We start from the raw sequence: 22,894 nt of genomic DNA, 5'->3' as shown, positions 1-22,894 counted from the left end.
TATGCATCAAGCCATTTATATTTGTGATGGATTTTATCCAAAAGTGCTATGAAGCATACAAAGTGTACAAAGTTTCATGGCTGATAAACATTAAAAGAGAACCTCATCGTTATCAGGTGCTGATTACAGATCTAAGACATGAGAGATGAGCCAGTTGAAAGAATTTTGAGTGTGGCACATTAATAGGTGCTTATCCCTTTCCACAATACAGTTTAAAATAAATTAAGTTTTTTAATTTCTCTCCTTTAGTAAACAGTTTTCTCTGAATCAAATAGTATTTGCAGCCTTCAGTTATTTCTGTTATGGGTATAACTATTACGGCCTCGTTTTAGTCAATCTTACTGGAATTTTCCATATAGGTAAATAGCATATGAATAAGAAACAAAGCAATTCGTACACATGTGCGTTTTTATTTTGTACAAGGATAGATAGTAAAAAGTAAAAAATAACAAGAAAAACGCTAATTTGTTCAATTGACAGAATGTACATAAACAATCATTTTCAGAGAGCACCATTTGTTGCCGTCTCAGTGGCCCTGAGGACAGGTGGTGCGTGTGTGTCCCGGCTGATGGCAAATTCCACAAGTCCTTGGCCTTTTAGGAGCAGAAGCTTTGCTTACAGGGGCTTCACTCTTCTTAGCAGCCCATTTGCTGTTGTTTCCTCTTGCATTCCCTGGAGCAGCTGGGAGAGTGACAGGAAAATGATAAGTACAAATTATGATGACAATGCATGTCAACTTTAGCAGCTTTATTGCTATATATATTTTTCCTGTGTGGCGCATAAAAACTGAAAATGAAAGCAAATCTTTTCATATGCATTATATAGGCATTATTGTACTCTTAGTGCCGGTCCCAAGCCCGGATAAATTGGGGAGGGTTGCGTTAGGAAGGGCATCCAGCGTAAAACATGTGCCAAATCAAACGTGCGGAGGATCCGCTGTGGCGACCCCTAACGGGAGAAGCCGAAAAGAAACTTTATTGTTGTTTCTTTGTGAAAGTCCATCCTTTGCGACAGCCCACTTTTAAAAGTTAAAAAGCTAGAAAACTGAGCACAACCTTTGCTGCTGAGCAAAAATAATTTACACTGCTGCCATGTTTCATTTATTAAGATTTTATCTGTTTATCTAATGTATTGTATCCTTTTAAATTACACGTCTTTATCGGAATTACAAATCATGTTTCCAAATGTATTTTGTGAACTGGTGTAAAAGCCTCTTTGCAAAGTTGTGATAGTAAAATCTGATCGTAATCAGTGCACACATATATTATTGCTAAATTCAATTGCTGCAGTGTCTAAACAATTAGGTCTGGTTGGATTGTTTAACAACAACAAAAAAAAGACTAAAAAAAGATGCTTGATTTGCAGTTATATAAAATCATCAACAATAGAATTCTATAAAGTATTATAGAAAGTGTAGTATACAGTCCTAAGCTGCTAAACAATGACAATATAAATCATCTTAATCAATTATTATTAAATGATTGGATAAATAGATATGGTAACCCAAGACAAAAATGGAAATCATATGGTTTATCTTGTAATTTGCAAATGTGGGTTTTTATTAGCTCATTAGCAGTTCAGGTAAATGATGGGTACATTTGCCTATAAGAGTAATCACTAAGCTCTTATCTGGAGAGTCTACAAAGTCTGTGACAGGAATTGTATCTAAATATACCAGGACATTTGACTACATTTTAACTGTAAAAGACCATTTTTATAAAAATTGTAATTGCATTTTTCATTTATTTGTATAATTGACATACGAGGCACGTTCAAGTCAAACCAGGATTTTTTTTAGTTTATATAACCTGCAAATGAGATTGGGATTCATCAGAAGTGCAGTCATTCATATTTAATTCTTTTGTCTATGTGTGTGACTGATTATGCAACAATCTAATAGAAAATATTAATGCAGCATTTAAAGTGAGGAAAATAAGTATTTGAACACCCTGCTATTTTGCATGTTCTCCCACTCAGAAATCATGGAGGGGTCTGAAATTGTCATCGTAGGTGCATGTCCACTATGAGAGACATAATAATAAAAAAAAATTATCCAGAAATCACAATATATGATTTTTAAACTATTTATTTGTATGATACAGCTGCAAATAAGTATTTGAACACCTGTCTATCAGCTAGAATTCTGACCCTCAAAGACCTGTTAGTCTGCCTTTAAAATGTCCACCTCCACTACATTTATTATCCTAAATTAGATGCACCTGTTTGAGGTCGTTAGCTGCATAAAGACACCTGTCCACCCCATACAATCAGTAAGAATCCAACTACTAACATGGCCAAGACCAAAGAGCTGTCCAAAGACACTAGAGACAAAATTGTACACCTCCACAAGGCTGGAAAGAGCTACGGGGAAATTGCCAAGCAGCTTGGTGAAAAAAGGTCCACTGTTGGAGCAATCATTAGAAAATGGAAGAAGCTAAACATGACTGTCAATCTCCCTCGGACTGGGGCTCCATGCAAGATCTCACCTCGTGGGGTCTCAATGATCCTAAGGAAGGTGAGAAATCAGCCCAGAACTACACGGAAGGAGCTGGTCAATGACCTGAAAAGAGCTGGGACCACCGTTTCCAAGATTACTGTTGGTAATACACTAAGACGTCATGGTTTGAAATCATGCATGGCACGGAAGGTTCCCCTGCTCAACCAGCACATGTCCAGGCACGTCTTAAGTTTGCCAATGACCATTTGGATGATCCAGAAGAGTCATGGGAGAAAGTCATGTGGTCAGATGAGACCAAAATAGAACTTTTGGGTCATAATTCCACTAAACGTGTTTGGAGGAAGAAGAATGATGAGTACCATCCCAAGAACACCATCCCTACTGTGAAGCATGGGGGTGGTAGCATCATGCTTTGGGGGTGTTTTTATGCACATGGAACAGGGCGACTGCACTGTATTAAGGAGAGGATGACCGGGGCCATGTATTGCGAGATTTTGGGGAACAACCTCCTTCCCTCAGTTAGAGCATTGAAGATGGGTCAAGGCTGGGTCTTCCAACATGACAATGACCCGAAGCACACAGCCAGGATAACCAAGGAGTGGCTCTGTAAGAAGCATATCAAGGTTCTGGGGTTGCCTAGCCAGTCTCCAGCCCTAAACCCAATAGAGAATCTTTGGAGGGAGCTCAAACTCTGTGTTTCTCAGCGACAGGCCAGAAACCTGACTGATCTAGAGAAGATCTGTGTGGAGGAGTGGGCCAAAATCCCTCCTGCAGTTTGAGCAAACCTGGTGGAAAAACTACAGGTAATATTTGACCTCTGTAATTGCAAACAAAGGCTACTGTACCAAATATTAACATTGACTTTCTCAGGTGTTTAAATACTTATTTGCAGCTGTATCATACAAATAAATAGTTAAAAAAATCATATATTGTGATTTCTAGATTTTTTTTTTTTTAGATTATGTCTCTCACAGTGGACATGCACCTACGATGACAATTTCAGACCCCTTCATGATTTCTAAGTGGGAGAACTTGCAAAATAGCAGGGTGTTCAAATACTTATTTTCCTCACTGTATTTGCCTCATGTTATAGGATTTAAGTTCTATATTTATTTTAGGTCTTACAGTATTTTTATGTTCAGGACGGTTAAAATTTAATGGATGAAATATTTTTTTAACCATTATTTTGGATGAATCACTAGAGAAACCCAAAATACCATGTATAAATAATATAAAATGTGTTATAACCAAAATAATATATATTGCCAGACTGTGATGTGGTGTAATTAGGAATTGTTATTTACCAGGAGCAACGTTCTCATCCACCCACTGAAAGAAGCCACACTGCTGATCCCGTGGTTTGCTACAGGTGAGGAACACTCTGCCCTTGTTTGGACCGTCTTTCATGACGGTCCTCGTGACTGCAGGTATGTTACAGGTACACACTGTCTCTTCTCCACCTCCCCCTGATCCTCTACTGCCCTGCCTCTGCTGAGGTGTATTTCCAAAACCAAGAGAAGGCCTGGGAGGTTGTGAGCCTGATTGTCCCGCTGACCCGATCCTTCCTGCTGACCCATTCTGGTCGTTCTGCTGTTCAGCCCACAGAAAGAACGTACAGTTCCCCGTATTACACTTGTAGAATTGACGACCTTGGTTGGGACCCTCTTTACGTACTGTAAGGAGAAGTGCATCCTGACTACAGTTACACATTACACTGTTCTGGATAGACTGCGATGGCTCTGTGGACCATGCAGGTATAGTGCTGGGTGGAGTGGGTCTGCTGCTGTCTGCTCTTGGTCTTTGAGGTGGTGCTCTGTTCTCAGACCTGGACTGAAGTGATGAATTGTTTACTGGACGTTCAGACTGGTGTGCTGCTGATCTGTGATTAACCTGAGTGCTGGAATCTCCCCCTCCTCCTCCACGGAGATACTTTAAATTTAGGACCTCTCTCAGAGTCTCATCACAGCCACCAATACACCCGACAAACTCAAGAGGCATCCCTGGAGGTAGACTTCCCCTCTTGAACTTGAACTTTAGCCTGGAAAAAGAATTGAGGGTGTATTTGGTTATATTTTGCTATATATATGACTCATTATTTCAGCAAATGCTTTCCAGTTACAGAAAAGGAACTACAGTTCTAGTTTCTTACATGTGGACAGGATGTGGGTGACACACTGGACAGATGCTGTCATCTCTGCTGACCTCCAGCACTGTGTCTGGAAACCATACTGCTGCCTTGCAGCTCGGGTAGCCCATGCATGAAAGAAACTTCCTACAAATGATATGAAGGGTGACAACAAAGGAAATAACACAATGAGCAAAGACAGAGATATGCTGAGCTCATATGCAGTTCCAGTTAAATCTCACTTTAAAAAACTTTAAACCACTGTTGAATTATTAAACCAGAAGGTGTTTATATTTTTTAAGAATTAACAATAGCTCTAAAACATTATTATCTCTAGAATACAAACTCAGTCACTGATCCTTGTAAAGCACACCCTGCATAATCTAATAATAAACACAAACAAATGTGTTGTTATTGAACATAATGTATAATTCTTGGTATGGGAATCTTTCAGTAAGCAGACATTGAATTCAGCAGTTTTAAAAGGCGATATGTGTATCAATAAATTTTCGGTCACAGAATAATCTTCAGAGGAATAAGCCTTCACCCTGTTAACAATATTTTCTGAGAACCACAAAATATAGGCACAAGTGAGAAGAGGAACTAACTAGTCTCAGAGATGTTACAAATAAAAGGTTAAACACTATGTTGTATTTGTGATGCAAATTAAAACGCAATGTTTGCTCAATTGCTGTGGTAAAAGAGGAATAAAATACTTATAGGACAATTCGAGGAGGTAGAACAATGTTCCAGTGAAGATCATATTTCCTTTAGCAGCATGCCCCGTGTTTTATTTTTTTACCTAAATTCACATAATGGCTTACCCTGTGCTGTCCTTCTTCTTCTTCAAAACCATGTCCCGGCTGCACTGTGGGCACTTTCGCACCGGGAGTGGCATCTCCAATTCCTGTTGTTCTTGCTCTGTATACTCTTGGGCCTGGCCTAAATAATTAGACAAAGCCTCATCTAACCTGAGGAGGAGGGAAAAAAAACTAAATAAAAAGTTGTTTAAATGCAACACATGCTGTAAAAAGTGTGAGCAACATGTATTCAAAGCATTGCTGAAAGAAATAATGGTTTATTTGTTTCTGTTTTCATGATGAATCAAATCTAGTTTCAGCAGATTTTTGCTTTTAAAAAAAGATACCTTAACATAGATCCTAAATGTCAGTCGACCACAGAGCTCAAATTATGTGTAAATGTGGTGCCAATTACAACTCCAGCAAAGGAAAAACCTCACAGAAAGCTACAAGCGCCAGTAAATATAGAAAAAAAAACAGAAGTGAAAGTTATTATAACTTGCACCTGAATGCCAATAAAAAAAAAACATCAACATAACCTGCAAAGGACAAAAATCTAAAAGTTTAATTAGGTAAAATTTGTTTAAGTGAAGTGAGAAATAAGAAAATATTTTGACATGATATGAAGGGGAGAAAAGAAAAGAAATCCACACAGTACTTAGAAGATCATTATTCTAATTAAGTGTTATAAGTGTCTCAGGGACTTTTTGTCCAAATCTCCCTTTGCCCTCTTGCACCCCCACCTTAAATGCAACTTACACACACACGATTTCCCATCCTCGTTCCTAAATCCTTACTTATGTTTTTCTTGGGTTTACATCATTTTAACAAGATATTCTACTCTTTTTCAATTGCATAGCTCTTAGCAAGAACCTGGAAAAGCATTTGTGATATTCTAAAGAACAGAGGAACTTACTTCTTTGCTTTCCTGACAGACTCTATAAACACTGTCTTGTATTTTGCCACATGATGTCTGAGGACAGATGCTTTGTCCTTTCGCCCCTCAGACACAAGCTTCAGGTCTGCCTCCAGCTCTGCCCTCAGGTCCGGCTTAGACATTTCATAGCCCATTGAATTGTACCCTGGAACACAGTTTCATTAAATTAACAACAATATAGCTTATATTCGTTTTTTTTTTTTTTTTTTATTAAATATGATAATATTACAACAACAATAAATGAAAACTAGATTTATATAGTACGTGTCTAATGACCACATAAACAGTCTATACGTTTAGTTAATAAGCGCTCACACATCAAAGAAGCTCAGCTGGACAAACATAAAAGCACCTATATTTACAGATACCTATATTTTTTTAAGCATGACTCGAGGACAAAAAAGGCTTTCATTAAAGCTTATAGATTATAAATATAAGATCCTTTTTTGATGAGTCATTTTACAGTTCTTTTTCTTTTCTTTTCTTTTCTTTTTTATAGTTTGAGGCAATTCTTTTCTCCTTTAAAATGTTTGTTCAAACACACAGATTTAGAAAGTAACCAAAGATTATATTATAGATTACATGGATAATATGATTACAAGATGAAAATCTTTTCTTTATAAAAATTTATAAAAATCTGGCTTCAGTCTGACACTGTAGTATTCTATTTACCATCATTCCATTGATTATTTGACACCCCAGAAATTAAATAAAGATTCATGATTTAAACACACTGAAGGACTTCTTGTTTGAGTTTTTGTACCTTCAACGAGTCCCATCCCAAGCTCTCCAGGAAGGAACCTCTGGTCATCAGTCATGCCCACGTACATGCGACTTTTAATAGTCTCAATGTGTTCAGCATGAGTTGCGTCTGTGCCTAAAAAGCCAACAATAACAACAAACAACGAATGTTAATTTTTTTTTCCTGTTAAAAAAAAAAAAAAACAGGGTATCAAAAAGTCAAACCTATTAACTAAATACTGTACCGATGCCATGTTTCTCCATCAGAGAAATCAGATCAGCCTCAGTGAGAAGCTGAGGTGGGCTGGTCTGTCCTTCCACCATCTCAATAGCGGTTGGCTGGAATGTTGTTTCAGGTGTATATAATGGAATAACCTGCAAAACAATAATGAAAAATAGAAATATCTCTGATTGAGTAGAACAAAAACATATAGTGATTAACAAATTATTAACAAATGGCAATTCTGGCAGTTACCTTATTGTACCACTTGTCGTACGGGTAAACTTCGAGGTAGTTACGAGCAATAATCGTCAGTCCGCTTGCAGAGAACTTTTCTTCAGCTATGTCAATTTCTACAGTCACCTCCTGGCCCTGTGCATCCTTGGAGCAACAAGCCAGGAAGTGACGAACGATAAACTCGTACAGCCGTTTCTCATTTCCCTATAGAAGAGAAATACACTAATTAATTTCAGTTAAAGGAACCACTTATATATTTTTTAAAGAATTAATTCGATTTAGCACTCGTGTATTTTGCTAAATGAAACCCACCTGTAGACTATTTGTGTATTTAGTGGGGTGAATGGGGGGATGGGCCTGGTCTGATTTAATTCCGTTTCGAGGTGTTGGCCCACCACTTTCTAAAATACCTTGAGCAAAAGCCCCCCAATCGTTGTCCTGAGTCTGCTGCTCGACATGCGGGACCAAGTTCAGGTTTATTGGAAACATGTTGGTCTCAGTACGAGGGTAACTGATAAACCTGGAATAAACAAGAAGTATTAGTTTGTCCAACACCCAGGGCTCTAGGATGAGAAAAAGAAGAACAAAAAAAAAAACTGTTGATTAGACTCATACCCTTTTGTGTAGAGCTTCTCAGCTATTTTCATTGTCTCTTTGGCACTTATCTTCAATTTCCTTGAAGCCAATTTTTCAAGTTCCTGAGTAGAAGAAAGCATGATATACACACCTGATTATTTTCCTCTTTTAAACAATTATAAAAACTAATAGAGCCATCAACACTAAGAAATAAGAATAATGAAATAAATCAACATTTTTTTTTTATTATTACTTTAATTATATTAAAATACTTTTTTAAAAACTAAAACCTACTTAGGTAAAACATCATAATAAATTTTTTTATTATTTCAATGTATTTATATTAATAAATTAATGTAATTGGTCATTACCATCATTTCACTTTATCTGAAAGTCCTGAATACAAATTTAATACTCGTTGGCTACATTATCCTTAATCAGATTTTATCTAAATGAACTTGTACATGATACCAATACATTTATAATAAATGCCTTTAAGCTTCTCCTTTTCTATTATTATAAATGTATTCTTATATATTAAATTATATATTTAAATAATTGTTTGATTACTTACCACAGTGTCAAGGGGCAATGGACGCCATTTGCTTTTTGGTTTACTTGTTACAGAAAGCACTCTTGCTATGGGGTCCTGAAAAAAACATTACCAGTAAACTTGCATGACATTTTATAAGACCCCTATAACTGCCATGATGCAATCGAGTGTTAGTTACACAATAAAAAATCAGCCACTAGATGTCGCTAACCTCCATGCACATCTGATAAAGCACAAGACAAGCTGTGTGGCTGAACAGGCGATGCCTTTTCCAGCTAAATTCAACTGATTCCTCTTCATTAGGTTCATGAACAACTGGTAGAAAACAAAAAAACACACAATGTACACTTAGTGTTTATTGCAGCGGCAAATAAAGACCTACATAAACAATCTAAGAAAATTACAATTTCATACATTTTTTTATAAAAAATATATATAAATTAAATACATCTCAGCTTGTCAAAATATATTACTCCCTTACATCCTTAAAAAACTTTTTTAGACATGTTTTTATTTAACATGCTTTAGATTTGAGCATCTGCCAAAAGCTATCAATGTAACTATCACCTTTGTATAATTACAAAGTGTGATTTACTGTATATTTAAATAATTCACTTCAGGCGAGATAACACAGTATACTTCACTAAGATAAAAAATATGCTATACTGTACGGCCAAACGTTTTTAGACAACTGAATATAGTTTGTGTGCTTGTTAAACATCTTATTCCATATTTAATCCATGCTTAAGCTGGTATTAAAAAGCTCCACTCTTCTGAAAAGGCTTTTCACTAGATTCGCTCACTAGGCAGGAGCATTAGTGAGATTAAACACTGATGCTGAGTGAGGAGATCTTAGATGTAGTTGGTATTTAAGTTTATACAAAAGTTTAGATGTAGTTTTTATCAATCCAACCTTCTCAAACCTGTCTTTTTGGAACTTGCTTTATGTACAGGGGCTGCTTGAATATCGTTGGTCTTTTAGTTCCATTGAAAGGAAATTGTACAGCATACAAAGACGCCCTTTTGGACAATTGTGTGCTTATGAGTTTGTGGACAGTTCGGTTTAGAACCATATGTGGGTGTGTTAATCATGTATCCACATACTTTTTGCCATGCAGTGCCCTCATTATAATGACAAGTTTAAAAAAAAATCCCATTTAGCAGTCAATAGTAGGTAAAATATCACACCTTTAATTTTGAAGAAGTTCTCAGAGATGAATGCTTGAATAGCTTTAAACCTCTCCACTACAAAGCCCAGAGTAGGAAACTGACAGCTTCCGTAACTGATCAGCTGATTTGATAGAGAGTCCGGGAAGATCTTTTGCAAACGCAACGTCTGGAACCTTGTAAATGCTGCTCCTGGAAGGCAGTCAAATCATTTGTCTGTATTGATCACCTGAAAGACTTTTGATATGCAAACAAGGATTGGTTACATATATTTATGCTTACCAATGCGGAGATCCAGCTCTTGTCTGACATCGACAGCATCACTAACGTTGATGTCTGGCTCAGTTAGAGACTCGCAGGCTCTCCTAATGGAAGTGGGAGTAATCTCGGAGAAACGAGCACGGAACACCTGAATGTTTTGCTTGACTAGAAGAGAACAGAGAGTTTCAGTGTCACAGAAACAAGTCCACGAATGACAAGACTGAAAATCAAACTATTATTTTGGCTGCAACTAATGATTATTTTGAAAAACGATTAATCAGACGATTAAAGCAGTCTGTACATTTGTAACTCAACATTTGTGTCATATTTTGCAGATGGCAAGTTGACCTCCATTCTTTAAAAATATAATACAACATTGTTTTGAAAATTAAAAACAACAACACATTTTGATTATTTGTGACGATTAGCATCTAGAATACATCATCAATGTAATTTTCTATAATAATTAAATGATATGAGCATATATTACATTTACAAACATTGAAAACAAGCATTTGAACGTCGCAGTAAATCACGTTTGAAAACAGAAGTTACTGTTGGAGTAGACAAGTGATATAAAAAGAGAATGGAACAAAGAAACGCAGCAAGCTAACAGGTTTAATTACAAAGAATGGAAAAATTATGCATTGGTGTAATAATGCATAAGCATAGCTGAAAACCATGACAGTGACTACAATTATATTGTTTACTGCTGCAGTTATTTGCTGCTTTTAGATTTAGTGTTTGTTCGCACTGTTTTAATTGAATCCATCACAGTTTTCTTTGCGTTTCAGTTGCCTTTAATATAAAATGCTCACATGCCTTGGGGCGCACAATTGTTCCTGATACCAGTTGATTCTGTACTCCTGTGTTCTCTTAACATCATGCTAACCCGTAACTTTAGCAGAAAACTAATCAATAACGGCATTTGTATTTCATTGTCGATTTTATCGATTGGTTGTTGCAGCCCTACTATTAATAATAAGCTGAGAAAACAAAACAAGACGTCACCTGCTTTGCAGACATCAATGATCTCATAGCCTATGTTTTCTCCCTCACGATCACAATCAGTCCAGATGACCAGCGCTTGGCACTGTCTCACCTCTCTCTCCAACGTCCTCTAAAAAGACAAACACACTTTGAAACACATGTTTCCAGGCATTGCTTCCAAAATGTTGGTGAATTTAAATAGAAATTAAAAACTCAAACCTTAATTGGTACAAAGTTTTCAGGGCAATACTTTTCCACCTCAGCATCAAACAGCAAGACCGGATTACAGCTGTGCCTGTTACATAACACGATATATATGAGACCATTTTAGCGTAACAGCTGAATGCAAACCAGTTTAATACAAAAATGTTGGGCTGAAAGCTTTACTGCCTGATCGAATGTAACAAATCGCATGAGCTCGATTTCAAAACATGAAAGCAAGGCCAGTAACCCCGTAGCTGCTTAGGTGTATGAATCGTAAAAAATGAATAAAAGCGTCTTCCAAATGCCATAACTGTAAATGTCAACCTTTTTTTTTTTTCCATCTCCACTTTTCAATTTAAAGATTCAAAACACCCATTTATTATCGACATCACTGACATTTGATCATATTTTTTAGAACTGCCAGAAGCCCTATTTAGATTGTATTATATTTTACAGTTCTTAGTTTACTCACAAATGTATTGTACACTTCGTCTTTAAAAAAAAAAAAAAAAAAAAAAAAAAAAAAAAAAAAAAAAAACAATTATCATAATCATAATCAAATAACTGCAGCTGAATAACAAATTTGCTATTCTGCAGTTTTAACAAATTTGTATTTTCTCTCAAGCCAGGTGTGTCTCATGTGCTCATCCAATCACACCATACAGATGTGAATCTGGGATAACTTGAATTTGCTGTAATTCAGGCCTGTAACATTCTCAGAAGTGGACATACATAATCAAAGACACATCTGATCTGGATGGAAATATAATTATGACAAAGCATCTATAAAATAAAAAATTACTCTTGATCCTGACAAGAATTTAATCCAATCTGATAAAGGCTTTATTCTATATTTTATATCTTTTGGTTTTTCTCAAAAAATATGAATCTTTGTTGTCTTGTTTGAGGGTACATGTACATTCTTCCAAAGTAGTATTTCAAATATGTTTTTTTTTACCAAGTAAACATGCAAACTTTTATACTCAACTCTGTGCTCACTTTATTTAAGATCTATTAAGACAAATGCTGAGGACTTACCACTTCTGAAATGGAGCTTTGAATTCAAGACCTAGAAGGTGCCCCGAGACAGACGTCATACATACAGTAACATTCTGTTATCACACACACACACACACACACACACACACACCAGATTAGTTTGGTTGGAACAATTGACCTGTACTTGGTGGATGTAGATAACACAAAACTTACTTGTCCAAATAGATTGTATTCATACTCATAGATCTTGTTGTAGACTGAGTATCCTTCTCTCTATTATGTGGAAAAAGGAAGACACACTTGGTGAACATCTCATCATCATCAGCAGCAGAACTCTGATGTACCACTGAGCACACTTACTCTTCTTGATCTGCCGTTGGACATGATCTCAGCGATGCCTTTGGCTGCATCGTTTTTCTCAGCGACGCAAAGCACCTTCTTAATCTGGGTTCTTCTGATCATACTGACGAATAACGAGCGACAAATACAACTCCGAGCTGCCAGTCGATACAGAGACCTTCTTACAATAATCATCACTGTAACCTGCAGCGCTGCAGGCGCCTGTAAAACCCGGCCATGGCGAAGCGTCCCAGTCAAAACAAACACACGCTGGTATCAGTGTAGCAAAGACGCTAAGTGTCTGTCAAATATGTCACAAATTTGGAGTAATGAACTGCTAGAATGTAAGAGTGATACAATAAACAAACACATAAAAAAATAAAAAATAAAAAAAAAGTCAATATAGGTGATACAAGCAGTTGGCGCTGCTCCCTCAGAAAAACACACAACTTTCCAAATTCGGCGCCTGCCATAAACTGTCGTAAAACTGCCGTAAAGGAGGGGTTCCGCGGTTTCTCAGGTATTTCAAAATAGTTCAACGCATTTATATTTAAACAATATACATTTATATTTAGACTAAATATTTTTATATGATTTTTCGTAACGTAAAACCCGTATCGTAAAAAAAAAAATCAGGCACCATACACCATGAATATCTGAATATAATTTTATTTTATTTTGGATACATATATCATGTAAACTAGCTAATATAGCACCGGAACTTTCCATCAAGACATAAGTTTACGTAAAATGCGCGCACACACACATTCACGACGAATTTAATATTTAATTAACATTTGTATCATTGGCTTTTTCCGCAGGTGCGGATGCTGCTTCTTCTTCTAATGTTTCTTGGCGGTTGGCAAACTAGATTTATAATGCATTATACTGCCACCAGCTGGATAGGAGTGTGAAGTGCCGAGTGGAGGTTAAAAAAGACATATTGATCTGTAACTCTGTACAAACGTGTTCATCTTAGATGACTTATTTCTGCTGAATACACTGCTCATTGTCCTGGACTATTTATAAGAGACTTTGCACTGTGAACCTGGTCCATTTATATTGTAGTATCTTTATTTTAGTTCAGATATTTTATTTTCGGATGCTTTACAATGATGCTTTTACACTAGTGTCTATAACCATTATTTAACAATAAGGATACTTAATAATCCTTAATACTCTCTCTTGTTCCACACAAACAGTTTAAAGACCCACGATTTTATTGAACAACTCAAGAACTATCTCTACAAATAACTACAGTCAATTCAGAGCCCTATTACATGTCTTCTAAAATGTACTGAATATTTTAAATGCATTATTCTAGTTCGAGTGATATATAAACTCGAATATAATATAATATAATATAATATAATATAATATAATATAATATAATATAATATAATATAATATAATATAATATAATATAAAGAGGGATTAAAGAGGGATTCGGTAAATTGTAAGGATTCAGTGAGTGCCCTCTAGTGGAATTCCGTGGCAAATGACTCGTGAGACTCGGATCCGTTCGCTGAGTGATTCAGAAGGATTCGGATTTCGAATCTCCAGTTTCCAGCAGGAACGTTCCAATTTCAGCACCCGTCAAAAAACTGTCGTAAAACTGCCGTGAAACTGCCATAGAGGACTCGGTTATGCGTTTTCTTTTTCCTTCTTCTTCTTTTTCTCTCTCCCGACAATTCATCACTAATATTACTGTCTAATGAGCAAAACACGAACCTTTTTTTGGTGATCTGTACAACTGTAAAACGCTCGTCCTTTATATTTAACCAGTGTTTTCATTTTATCGTGGACTTCCGGGTGGGCGAACAATTGTCACGTGGGTGCGAACCGGAAAATGCTCCGATGAGCTGATCTTCATATGAAAATCAGAGAATTTTCGGCGTGGATATGATATGCGAATCATGTAACCTGTAGTGATTTCTCGTACGCCCCTTATTATGATGTTTATTCTCGCTGCTGATTCAGGAAGGATGTGAGATGTTTGAGATGTGAGATGTGATGGATAAAGTGAAGCTCGGATCGGTGTGGTGTCTGATGGTGAGGCGAATACTGTAGTCGTGCTGTAAGGATGATTCGGTGTGTGATTCTCGGGTCTCGGTTTCCTTCCTCTGAAGCTTCTCTTAGGCCACAGCAAAGTGTCTCCACCTGATGTAGGATCTACCGCCTGGTTGCACCTTTGGTCCTGGTGTGGTGGGAGATTTCCTCTAATGTCGCTTCTAACATTCCGAGAACATGATCGGCTCCCCAGACGTGGTGGCATTTACCAAAGATGATGATGATTATGGAGATTCGTACACAGACCCGTGTTTGCTCCCAGAGGAGTTTTCTGTGCCTTTGTTTCCTCATGCAAATGCCAATCCATGGTTAAAAACATCCTATGCAAAATTCTCCAAGGATTTCATCCTCATCTCAGAGTTTTCGGAGCAGGTCGGACCACAGCCATTACTCACAATTCCAGATGATCCCAACGTGTGTGGGACGTTCGACCTCAATTATTTCTCCCTGCGCATCATGTCTGTGGACTACCAGGCTTCGTTTGTGGGGCATCCTCCAGGCACGAGCTACCCCAAGCTCAATTTTGTCCAGGACTCCAAAGTTGTCCTTGGTGACTCCAAGGAAGGGGCGTTTGCCTACGTCCATCACCTGACCCTCTACGATTTGGAGGCACGTGGCTTTGTGCGTCCTTTTTGCATGGCCTACATTTCAGCAGACGAGAGGAAGATCATGCAGCAGTTCCAGCCGCTCTCGTCTGGCTTTTCCAGGGCTTCCGAATGCTTAAAATCAGGGAACAGGAAGGCCTTTGCGAATGAACTGGAAAAGAAACTGAGGGACCTCGAATACACCAGATCCGTTCTGCACAAAGAGACAGAGATGCAGAAAACCAACAGCGGCTGCTATTCCACGCAGGTTATTGAGAAAGCTAACGAGCTGGCAAATGTCGAAAAATCGATTTACGAACATAAAGATTTGCTGAGGCAGATCACGTCATACCCTAACAGTAAAAGGAGAGATGCTGATCAGGTGCTATGTGAGCCAGAAAATAGAGCTGACGCAAGTACGCTCGACCACGCACTGTCTTCTAATCATTCCGGAAACGAGGAAAAACCCGTGGAGACTGATGGCAGTAATCAGCACCCATTGTACATACCCCAGCTTATTAAAGCCAAGTCTGCGAAATGTTTCGATAAACGCTTGAAAACCCTGGAAGAGCTCTGCGAATCAGACTTTTTTTTCCAGACCATGGACCAACTCAACACGATCGAAAAGACATTCAGAGGTAATCTTTGCTTTATTTACACCTGCCAGATTGACCGTGCTCTCGTAAGTAAACAGAAGATCACCAGTTTTCTTTTTGAGCCGGAACGAGATGATGACGAGGTTGGCAGCTCCAGGGGTTTTTATGACCCGAACCATACCACACGTCATGTTCCATCCAATTTCTCCAGTGAGCCAATGATCCTTGAGTCCTACAACACGGTAGTTGAGAAAAGCCCAAATAAGCTGGCGCTCGAAGTGAATCAAGAATCCAGTACCTCAGATGTTACGCAGGAAACCTCTGAAGACGCTAATGACACAGAAATGAAAGGGAGTTTCAGCAGCGATCGGAGCATTGAGGCATTTATAAACCTTAGTCCGGGAAATCCTGATGGGTTTCCAATGGGGGGCACCAGCATGGCATGTACTATGACCTCATCTGAGGAACAAGGAAACGTCGCTGCTGTTGCTGAGGCATCATCCTCATTAGAACATGAATCAGACCCAAATCATGTTGAAGTGTTTGAAACTGGGTCTCTAGTTCAAATGGATACAGCGTGTTGTATGGGGCAAGAAGGTTTTAGCTACGAAGAACCTTTTCTTGAACCAGCACAAAAACTTTGTGAGGACACTGTCGTCAAGCATGAGCCTCTTTCCTTGCTTCAGAGGGAACCTGCTCTGCAAGTGGAATACGTATTGGGAGCGGCGACTCCGACTGTGCCGAGTCCAAGCTTGGGGTTAATGCTTCCTGAACTCAACTCCATCTCCTTGTCTGAGGAGATGGCTAAACTGAACATGGATGATATTTCTGACAATGCCAGTTACATGAGCACCTCGACAAGCTCTGACAGAGCAGCTTCACCGTTTGACTACGGCAGTCTCATTACGCTGAAGCAGAAGAAGAAGGCAGGGCACAGTGCTCTACGATTTATCAGGCAGTACCCCTTTGCTCAGCAAGCCATCTTCTGCCTGCTAAGTGGGAGAACACTGGTGGTGCTGGGAGCCGACGAAGGCACTGTAAGGAAGCTGGTGAACGCCCTGCTGATTTTTGTGCCGAACCTCGGAAAGTATGGCGAAACCGTGCAGCCCTGGCTTTCCACATCGTTTCAGCTGAGTGACCTTCAGAGATGGAAACTCGTTGGATTGCAGAGGTATGATCTATTCAGCAGAACATTTGACGTTAATTGAACATCGGTAATTATTATTGGTGTTCTCAAATGACATTTTGGTTCATAACCTTAATTCTGACTGAATCATTTTATTATTTGATACGTTGTGCAAGATATAATCAGAAATTTGCCATGGCATGCTGGTGCTATAAAAATATGAGGAACTAATATATTAAAAAAAGGAAAATAAAATAATAACTACAGATTTGTGCAGGCTATGTAAATGTAGGCAGTGAGAATAATAAAACTCCAAATAAATTCAAGGTGCAGGGTTGCAGTATAGGAGACCGTGTTGGTTGCGTTAATGTAAGGTATATGAGCGAAATATTGATTTGTAACCAACATATTTTTTCAACAATCTACAAATCGTTGGGAAAATTTTATCATTTAAAATTTTTTTTATAACAATCATTATTAGCAATTTAATCTCTTTATGTTGTCTTTCCTGACTCAGTCATTAGCTTTATATTCATGCTCAGTAGAATAGCAGCCATGATTACACACACAATGCTGCCAGAGCTACAGATTTTTATTTACTCGACATTGTACGGCCAAAGTTTGTGGACACCGAGCCATTACCCAAATGTGGTTCTTCGACAGACTTTTACCACAAAGTTCCCCTTCAGAACTCAAACCTGTTACATCACAGTGATTATGTACACACTGCCAGCTCCATGAAGACATGATTTGAGAAGTTTGTAGGCCCTGACCTCAACCCTACTAAACACCTTTGGGATGACCTGGAACACCGACTGCACCACATCCTAATCTCAGTAAATGTCTTGTAGTTGAATGAACAGACATTCACCCAGACGAGTGAATGATTTCACACCAAAAGGAAAAGAATCTGGACTGGGATGTTCAACAAGAATATATGATCGTGATGGTGACGTGTCCACAAATGTTTGATCATATACTGTTGTTTTTTTAATTATTATTATTATTAAGATTAATATGATCATGCAATTTATTCACCTTTTTCTCAGGGTGGTTTCTCCAGCTGGCTCCAGCTTGCTCCATTCCCTGAGTCGCTACAGTCGCTACATCGGCATCCTGGACTGTGACAGCAAGACTCTACGATGTCCAGCCTACAAAGGAACACTAATGGGTCACATGGCAGACCACAGGACACAGATCAAGCGAGGCAGCACTTACTTTCTCCACGTGCAGAGCATATTAACTCAGCTCACAGCTAAGGCCTTCCTGTACACATTCTGCCATCACCTTCACCTTCCCATCAGCACAGACCAGGACGCCGAATCAGTGGTGCTGCGCAGGACTAATTTCTTGTTGCAGCTCGGCTTCACTGAGGAGGAGAGTAAAATAATCCGTTTCTTGGGCGAGCTCATTAGGCAACATTACCTTCAGGGGCCTTTGAAAGGGGTCAACCAGTCTAACTTCAGTTTTAGTTATACCACCAGCTATTTGTACAAAATCTGAATATGCTGAATGTGATCTTTTTTGGTTTTATGGTTAGTGTTTCGCTTCCCTGGCACCTCTACTAAAATCAGGAGACCAAGAAATGTATTGAATGTATCTGATTTGGGTAAAACCTTTTCCTTTTATGTTTTTTTGGTTGCTTTACAATCCAGTATGTAGGCTGTGGGTAGCCTCTTTCAGGTAGGCTTTTGAAGGTGTCCGATGTTGTCTAACCTCTAGCTCGACAACATGCAGTCCCGGGGTTTAAAAGATAAAGGTCTAGTATTTGGATGTTGTTGTTGTTTTTTTCCGTTTCTTTTCTAGAGCCAGTCCAGATTTAAAGTGCAATCGACTCAGAAGAACAAACGACTTGGTGCGCAACTATTGATAGGTGGTGGATACGTGACATTTTGTTATCCTCACCTATTTAAACCAGAATGTGAAAATGTAAGATAGCATTTTCGCCACTGATGGCGTCGCTCTTTTTTTGCCTTAGATGTGCTCTTTAGCCTCATGTGCTCAATTTTTCATGTTATTACATATTATTTTGATGAAAATCCAGATGTGGTAAGAGCAGTAAATAATCTGTCCAAGAGTTTTTGATGCTTATGCTGTAAAATAATTAAAAGTTACTAACCTTTTAAAATCCCCCCACTATATAAGTACTGTACGGTGAAGATCAGAATCTGAACACGGACTTCGCATATACGCAAAAGTTAAGCAAACAGCTGCCATACTGTATGTGTTTTTACCCCACTGTGTTCTAAGTTAAAGAACGATCTGCATGGAAAAATGTGAACTTAATGGAAAATTGTTAGGTGGCATCCTGCATGTTTGGAAGATTAACATAACAAAATTACATGGCAGCACCCATTTATAACTTGCACATGGATTTTCATAAAGTCTAATAAAATATGTTGCATAATAATGTCTTAGTGTTGTGTACAAATAGTGTGAGCATGAGTAACTTGATGGAGTGGCACTTTATAATTCCAGTTAAGAATCACAGTCATGGTAAGAAGTTACACAAGGACATGGAGGTGATACCCCAAATCAAATCAAATCAACTCAAATGAACAGTATGTTAAAATTACCACCATGCTTGCTGCTGCATGATGGGAGATGAAGTTCAAAAAAAGATTCTCTAATGGCCACCAGTTTTGATTTGTATTTTGATCTATATTGCTTTTCTTTTTTGTAATCTGGTGTCACTAGATTCTCTGAAGACAAGTCTCAATATAGCCTGTATGTGATCTGCATTCTGATGAATGTAAACAAGCCATACCATTGCTTTGTGTATTTAAGTTTTCAGTGGCTGTGGTTTTACTTTTAATCATTTTCTTTCTGTCTAAAACAAACTTGGAAGAGTGTTGCTATAACAATAGTACATAAAACGTATTGTGATATTTGTCTGGGGTGCAGTGAGACATTGTGTTTTTATTGAAACTGATTTGTGAATGTTTAAGTGATTTTGGGGCATTGCTCAAGTGCACTGACTTGATGCCCACTATATTTCTGCCTTAAAGGTTCATTAAAATATAACTAATTTACCATTATAAATTCAAGTTGTCTGTTGTTCATTTACTGTGACTATTACATGTATGTATGTGTGTGTATATGTATTATATATATACACACACGTATGTATGTATGTCTATGTGTGTATGTGTATATGTGTGTAATATATATATATATATACATATACTGAAATAACTTTTTTTGAAGTAATGTTTCTAGTCCTCATGTATCTCGATTTTTACTCAAGTACATGGTTTGTGTACTTCCTTCACCACTTATAAAGCCTTACTGCTGAGCCAGCTCCGATTCTGATCATTGGCCATAATTGCATCTTTTTGAGCCTTATGAACTACAAGTTATAGTAAGATTCACTTGATTAATGTAGCCCAAAAATGACACATGCAACAGGTCTCCTCTTAGAACGACTCCAAAGGTTTTCATGAATAAGCATGATTGTCGCACTGCTGCACAAATCCCCAAAGAGGTATTCAGATGATTTGGTCTAATAATGATAATATGTAGTACCAAATGTAATCATGGGCATAGAATTAAGCAATTACTAAAAATTTTTGAATGGTAACTTACATAATTAATCCTAAGGAGGTCCTGCATCATACAGTCATGTGACTCCTGTGTTCTCTTGCTGAATTTGTTAACATTAGTATTTTCTATGCTCCCTCTGTTATATAGTACATAAACATATAAAGCTTATTATAATATTATCATCTTATAACCATGTCATATTTCATATTCATAATGTTTTCATAGAAAAAGATTTCACACACACACACACACACACACACACACGAAAGTTTTTCCAAACAACACTTCTCTGCTCTTATGGGATTTATGACCATTCAGATCTACTGTATCTTGACAAAGTAGGAATAATATCCGTGCTTAAAAACACATTAAATTGAATGAAAAGGTAATGGCCACATAAGTTATTAGATGTGCACAACATTATCATTTAGTGTAGAAATTATTCTTAAATAATATTTTATAATTACGAATGTAACATTTGTAATCATGAAGGTAGTGTAGTTGGGTAGCATAAAATAAAACTGTATTGAAGCAGCATTTTATTGATTAGCCACTATAAATAAAAAAATTTTCAGGTGTGCACATTTAAGATATGATGTGGTCTAGGTGTTAGAAAGTGAGGCTGATAGACCCTGCTCACAAGATGCTACAGTAAATAAAATATTGAAAATAAAAAGTTTCTCAGTAATGCAAAACATTGTTTATTCATTAATATTTTTTTTATCTGTACAGATAATACCTTCCAAACATGTTCTGAAGCAGTATGTTTGCAAAGCAAATTATATTATGTACAGTATCTTCTCTAAAATATAAAATTGACTTGATAATATTGAACTTCTATTATTATATATGTATATATACACTTTTGGAACTTACAAAGCGCTAATATTATTATGAATCGTCCCTAAAATATACTGAATTGCCACATATACTTCTTTGATGAAGAAAATGTGAAACTGGTCAGGAACTTGTAAAATACTTATAAATAATAATAAAACAATTAAATATTAATACTAAAATATTTTAATCACAATTTCTTTTTTAGATTTTTTTTTTTTAATACTAGTTTGGCGTGATGCATAGACCAATTCCAACCGCCTTTTAGTTTTACCAAAATATTGAATACATAAATTGATTTACTAATTTGTTTAATCCTTTGGGAACGGATTTTTTAATTCTAAATGCTTTGAAAAGCTGCTAGTAAAATGGAAAACTTCCTAAATGAGTAAGATTTAGTCCCCATGTTGAATTATAGGGATATGGATTCATAAAAACGATTGAAAAATGGGTTGGTGTGGGAAAGGTTTTCATTCCCATCAAGCAGTAGCCACAGCGGACTTCATCTATTTATTAAGCTAAACTTTGTTTTTTAATAGACTATTGGGTGTAACTGAAGAAAATACATTATGAATTAAATAGTTACATTTATTTTTCTATCATTCCAAAGTTATTGAATATTTACCTCATTTCCTTATTAAGTTGCATAAAAGCAAACCATCCAAAAACACTTTTGTAGGAGTGTCCAGTAACATGTGTTCGGTCACGCATAGAATGAGGACTTTATTGACTGATTAAACTGCACACAAGGGGCATCCTCTGTGTGAGGAAGTGTGAATGCTGCCCTACACTGGATAAAGCAATTACTAAAAATAATGGAATGCATATATTAATTATTTAAAGTTGTGTGTAATTTTACCAATTATTAAATTTGCACTGAATGTTTGCTACTGTCAACGCAGTTATTATTTTCCTTTTTTTATATATACTCATCACATAAGGAAAACTTTTAATGGAAACAATGCAAAATGCTGTATAGCAGACTATTAAAGCTGTCTTAATGATTTGCTTTTTTTAAAAGGCTTTTTAAATGAATAAAGTGGAAAAACTGCACTTATCTAATACAATTAGAATAACTTTTGAAAGTCATTCAAATTGATCTATTAAAAACTTTAAAGAAAGCTGACAACAGCACATTCCAGGGTTTTAAATAATAATAAAAAAAAAAAGTACTTGGCAGTGACCACCACAACAACAACAAAAAGGGAGTTAGGTAAAGAAAGACGTGTTAGAAGTATGTGGGGTACAGAGATGCCCACCCCTCGACCTGAAGAAACCATTAGTTTCTAATGAATATATTTTTGGAAAGAAAAACAAAAATTCTCCAAAAATCGTTTAAAGAAGAGGCAACCTGACCAAGAAATCAGTTACTGAATATATATATATATATATATATAAAAAAATAAATAAAAATACAAACAACATTCAGTGGCATGTGCAAAGTGCCACCCTAACCGCTGTACAATATCCAATAAGTCCACTTCAGTGTCTGATTGGCACCTAGACCAACAGATTTGAAAAGAGTTTGCAT

General features: G+C 37.1%; 2 protein-coding genes across 2 annotated transcripts; one reads left to right on the top strand and one right to left on the bottom strand.

Annotated features, from left to right (window-relative positions):
* Positions 1 to 394: 394 nt before the first annotated feature.
* Positions 395 to 13,451, bottom strand: top3a (DNA topoisomerase III alpha). The gene is made up of 19 exons (XM_083524700.1): positions 12,629 to 13,451; positions 12,482 to 12,541; positions 12,308 to 12,381; positions 11,285 to 11,360; positions 11,087 to 11,195; positions 10,097 to 10,240; positions 9,836 to 10,006; positions 8,859 to 8,962; positions 8,669 to 8,743; positions 8,134 to 8,216; positions 7,831 to 8,038; positions 7,537 to 7,722; positions 7,307 to 7,436; positions 7,084 to 7,197; positions 6,300 to 6,465; positions 5,408 to 5,554; positions 4,608 to 4,730; positions 3,763 to 4,496; positions 395 to 681 (listed from the first exon to the last, which is right to left on the bottom strand). The coding sequence occupies exons 1-19, from the start codon at positions 12,800 to 12,802 to the stop codon at positions 527 to 529; spliced, it is 3,033 nt and encodes a 1,010-aa protein (XP_083380826.1). The 5' UTR covers positions 12,803 to 13,451; the 3' UTR covers positions 395 to 526.
* Positions 13,452 to 14,114: 663 nt separating this feature from the next.
* smcr8a (Smith-Magenis syndrome chromosome region, candidate 8a) lies at positions 14,115 to 20,025 on the top strand. Its single transcript, XM_083524699.1, has 2 exons — positions 14,115 to 17,028; positions 18,033 to 20,025. The coding sequence occupies exons 1-2, from the start codon at positions 14,855 to 14,857 to the stop codon at positions 18,484 to 18,486; spliced, it is 2,628 nt and encodes an 875-aa protein (XP_083380825.1). The 5' UTR covers positions 14,115 to 14,854; the 3' UTR covers positions 18,487 to 20,025.
* Positions 20,026 to 22,894: the final 2,869 nt, after the last annotated feature.

The sequence above is a fragment of the Silurus aristotelis genome (genome assembly GCF_946808225.1).
Source record: "Silurus aristotelis genome assembly, chromosome: 21".
Taxonomy (NCBI): Eukaryota; Metazoa; Chordata; class Actinopteri; order Siluriformes; family Siluridae; genus Silurus; species Silurus aristotelis.
Note: the sequence above shows the minus strand (reverse complement) of the source record. Positions and strands in the feature narration are given on the sequence as shown.

Bases quoted from the DNA above. Each gene is read 5' to 3' on its own strand.
- smcr8a (XM_083524699.1), top strand. From the start codon at position 14,855: ATGATCGGCTCCCCAGACGTGGTGGCATTTACCAAAGATGATGATGAT. The intron at 17,029-18,032 runs GTATGATCTATT...CCTTTTTCTCAG, and splicing joins AAACTCGTTGGATTGCAGAG to GGTGGTTTCTCCAGCTGGCT.
- top3a (XM_083524700.1), bottom strand. From the start codon at position 12,802: ATGATTATTGTAAGAAGGTCTCTGTATCGACTGGCAGCTCGGAGTTGT. The intron at 8,217-8,668 runs GTAAGTAATCAA...TCTTCTACTCAG, and splicing joins CATTGCCCCTTGACACTGTG to GAACTTGAAAAATTGGCTTC. The intron at 682-3,762 runs GTAAATAACAAT...TCACTCTCCCAG, and splicing joins GGATGAGAACGTTGCTCCTG to CTGCTCCAGGGAATGCAAGA.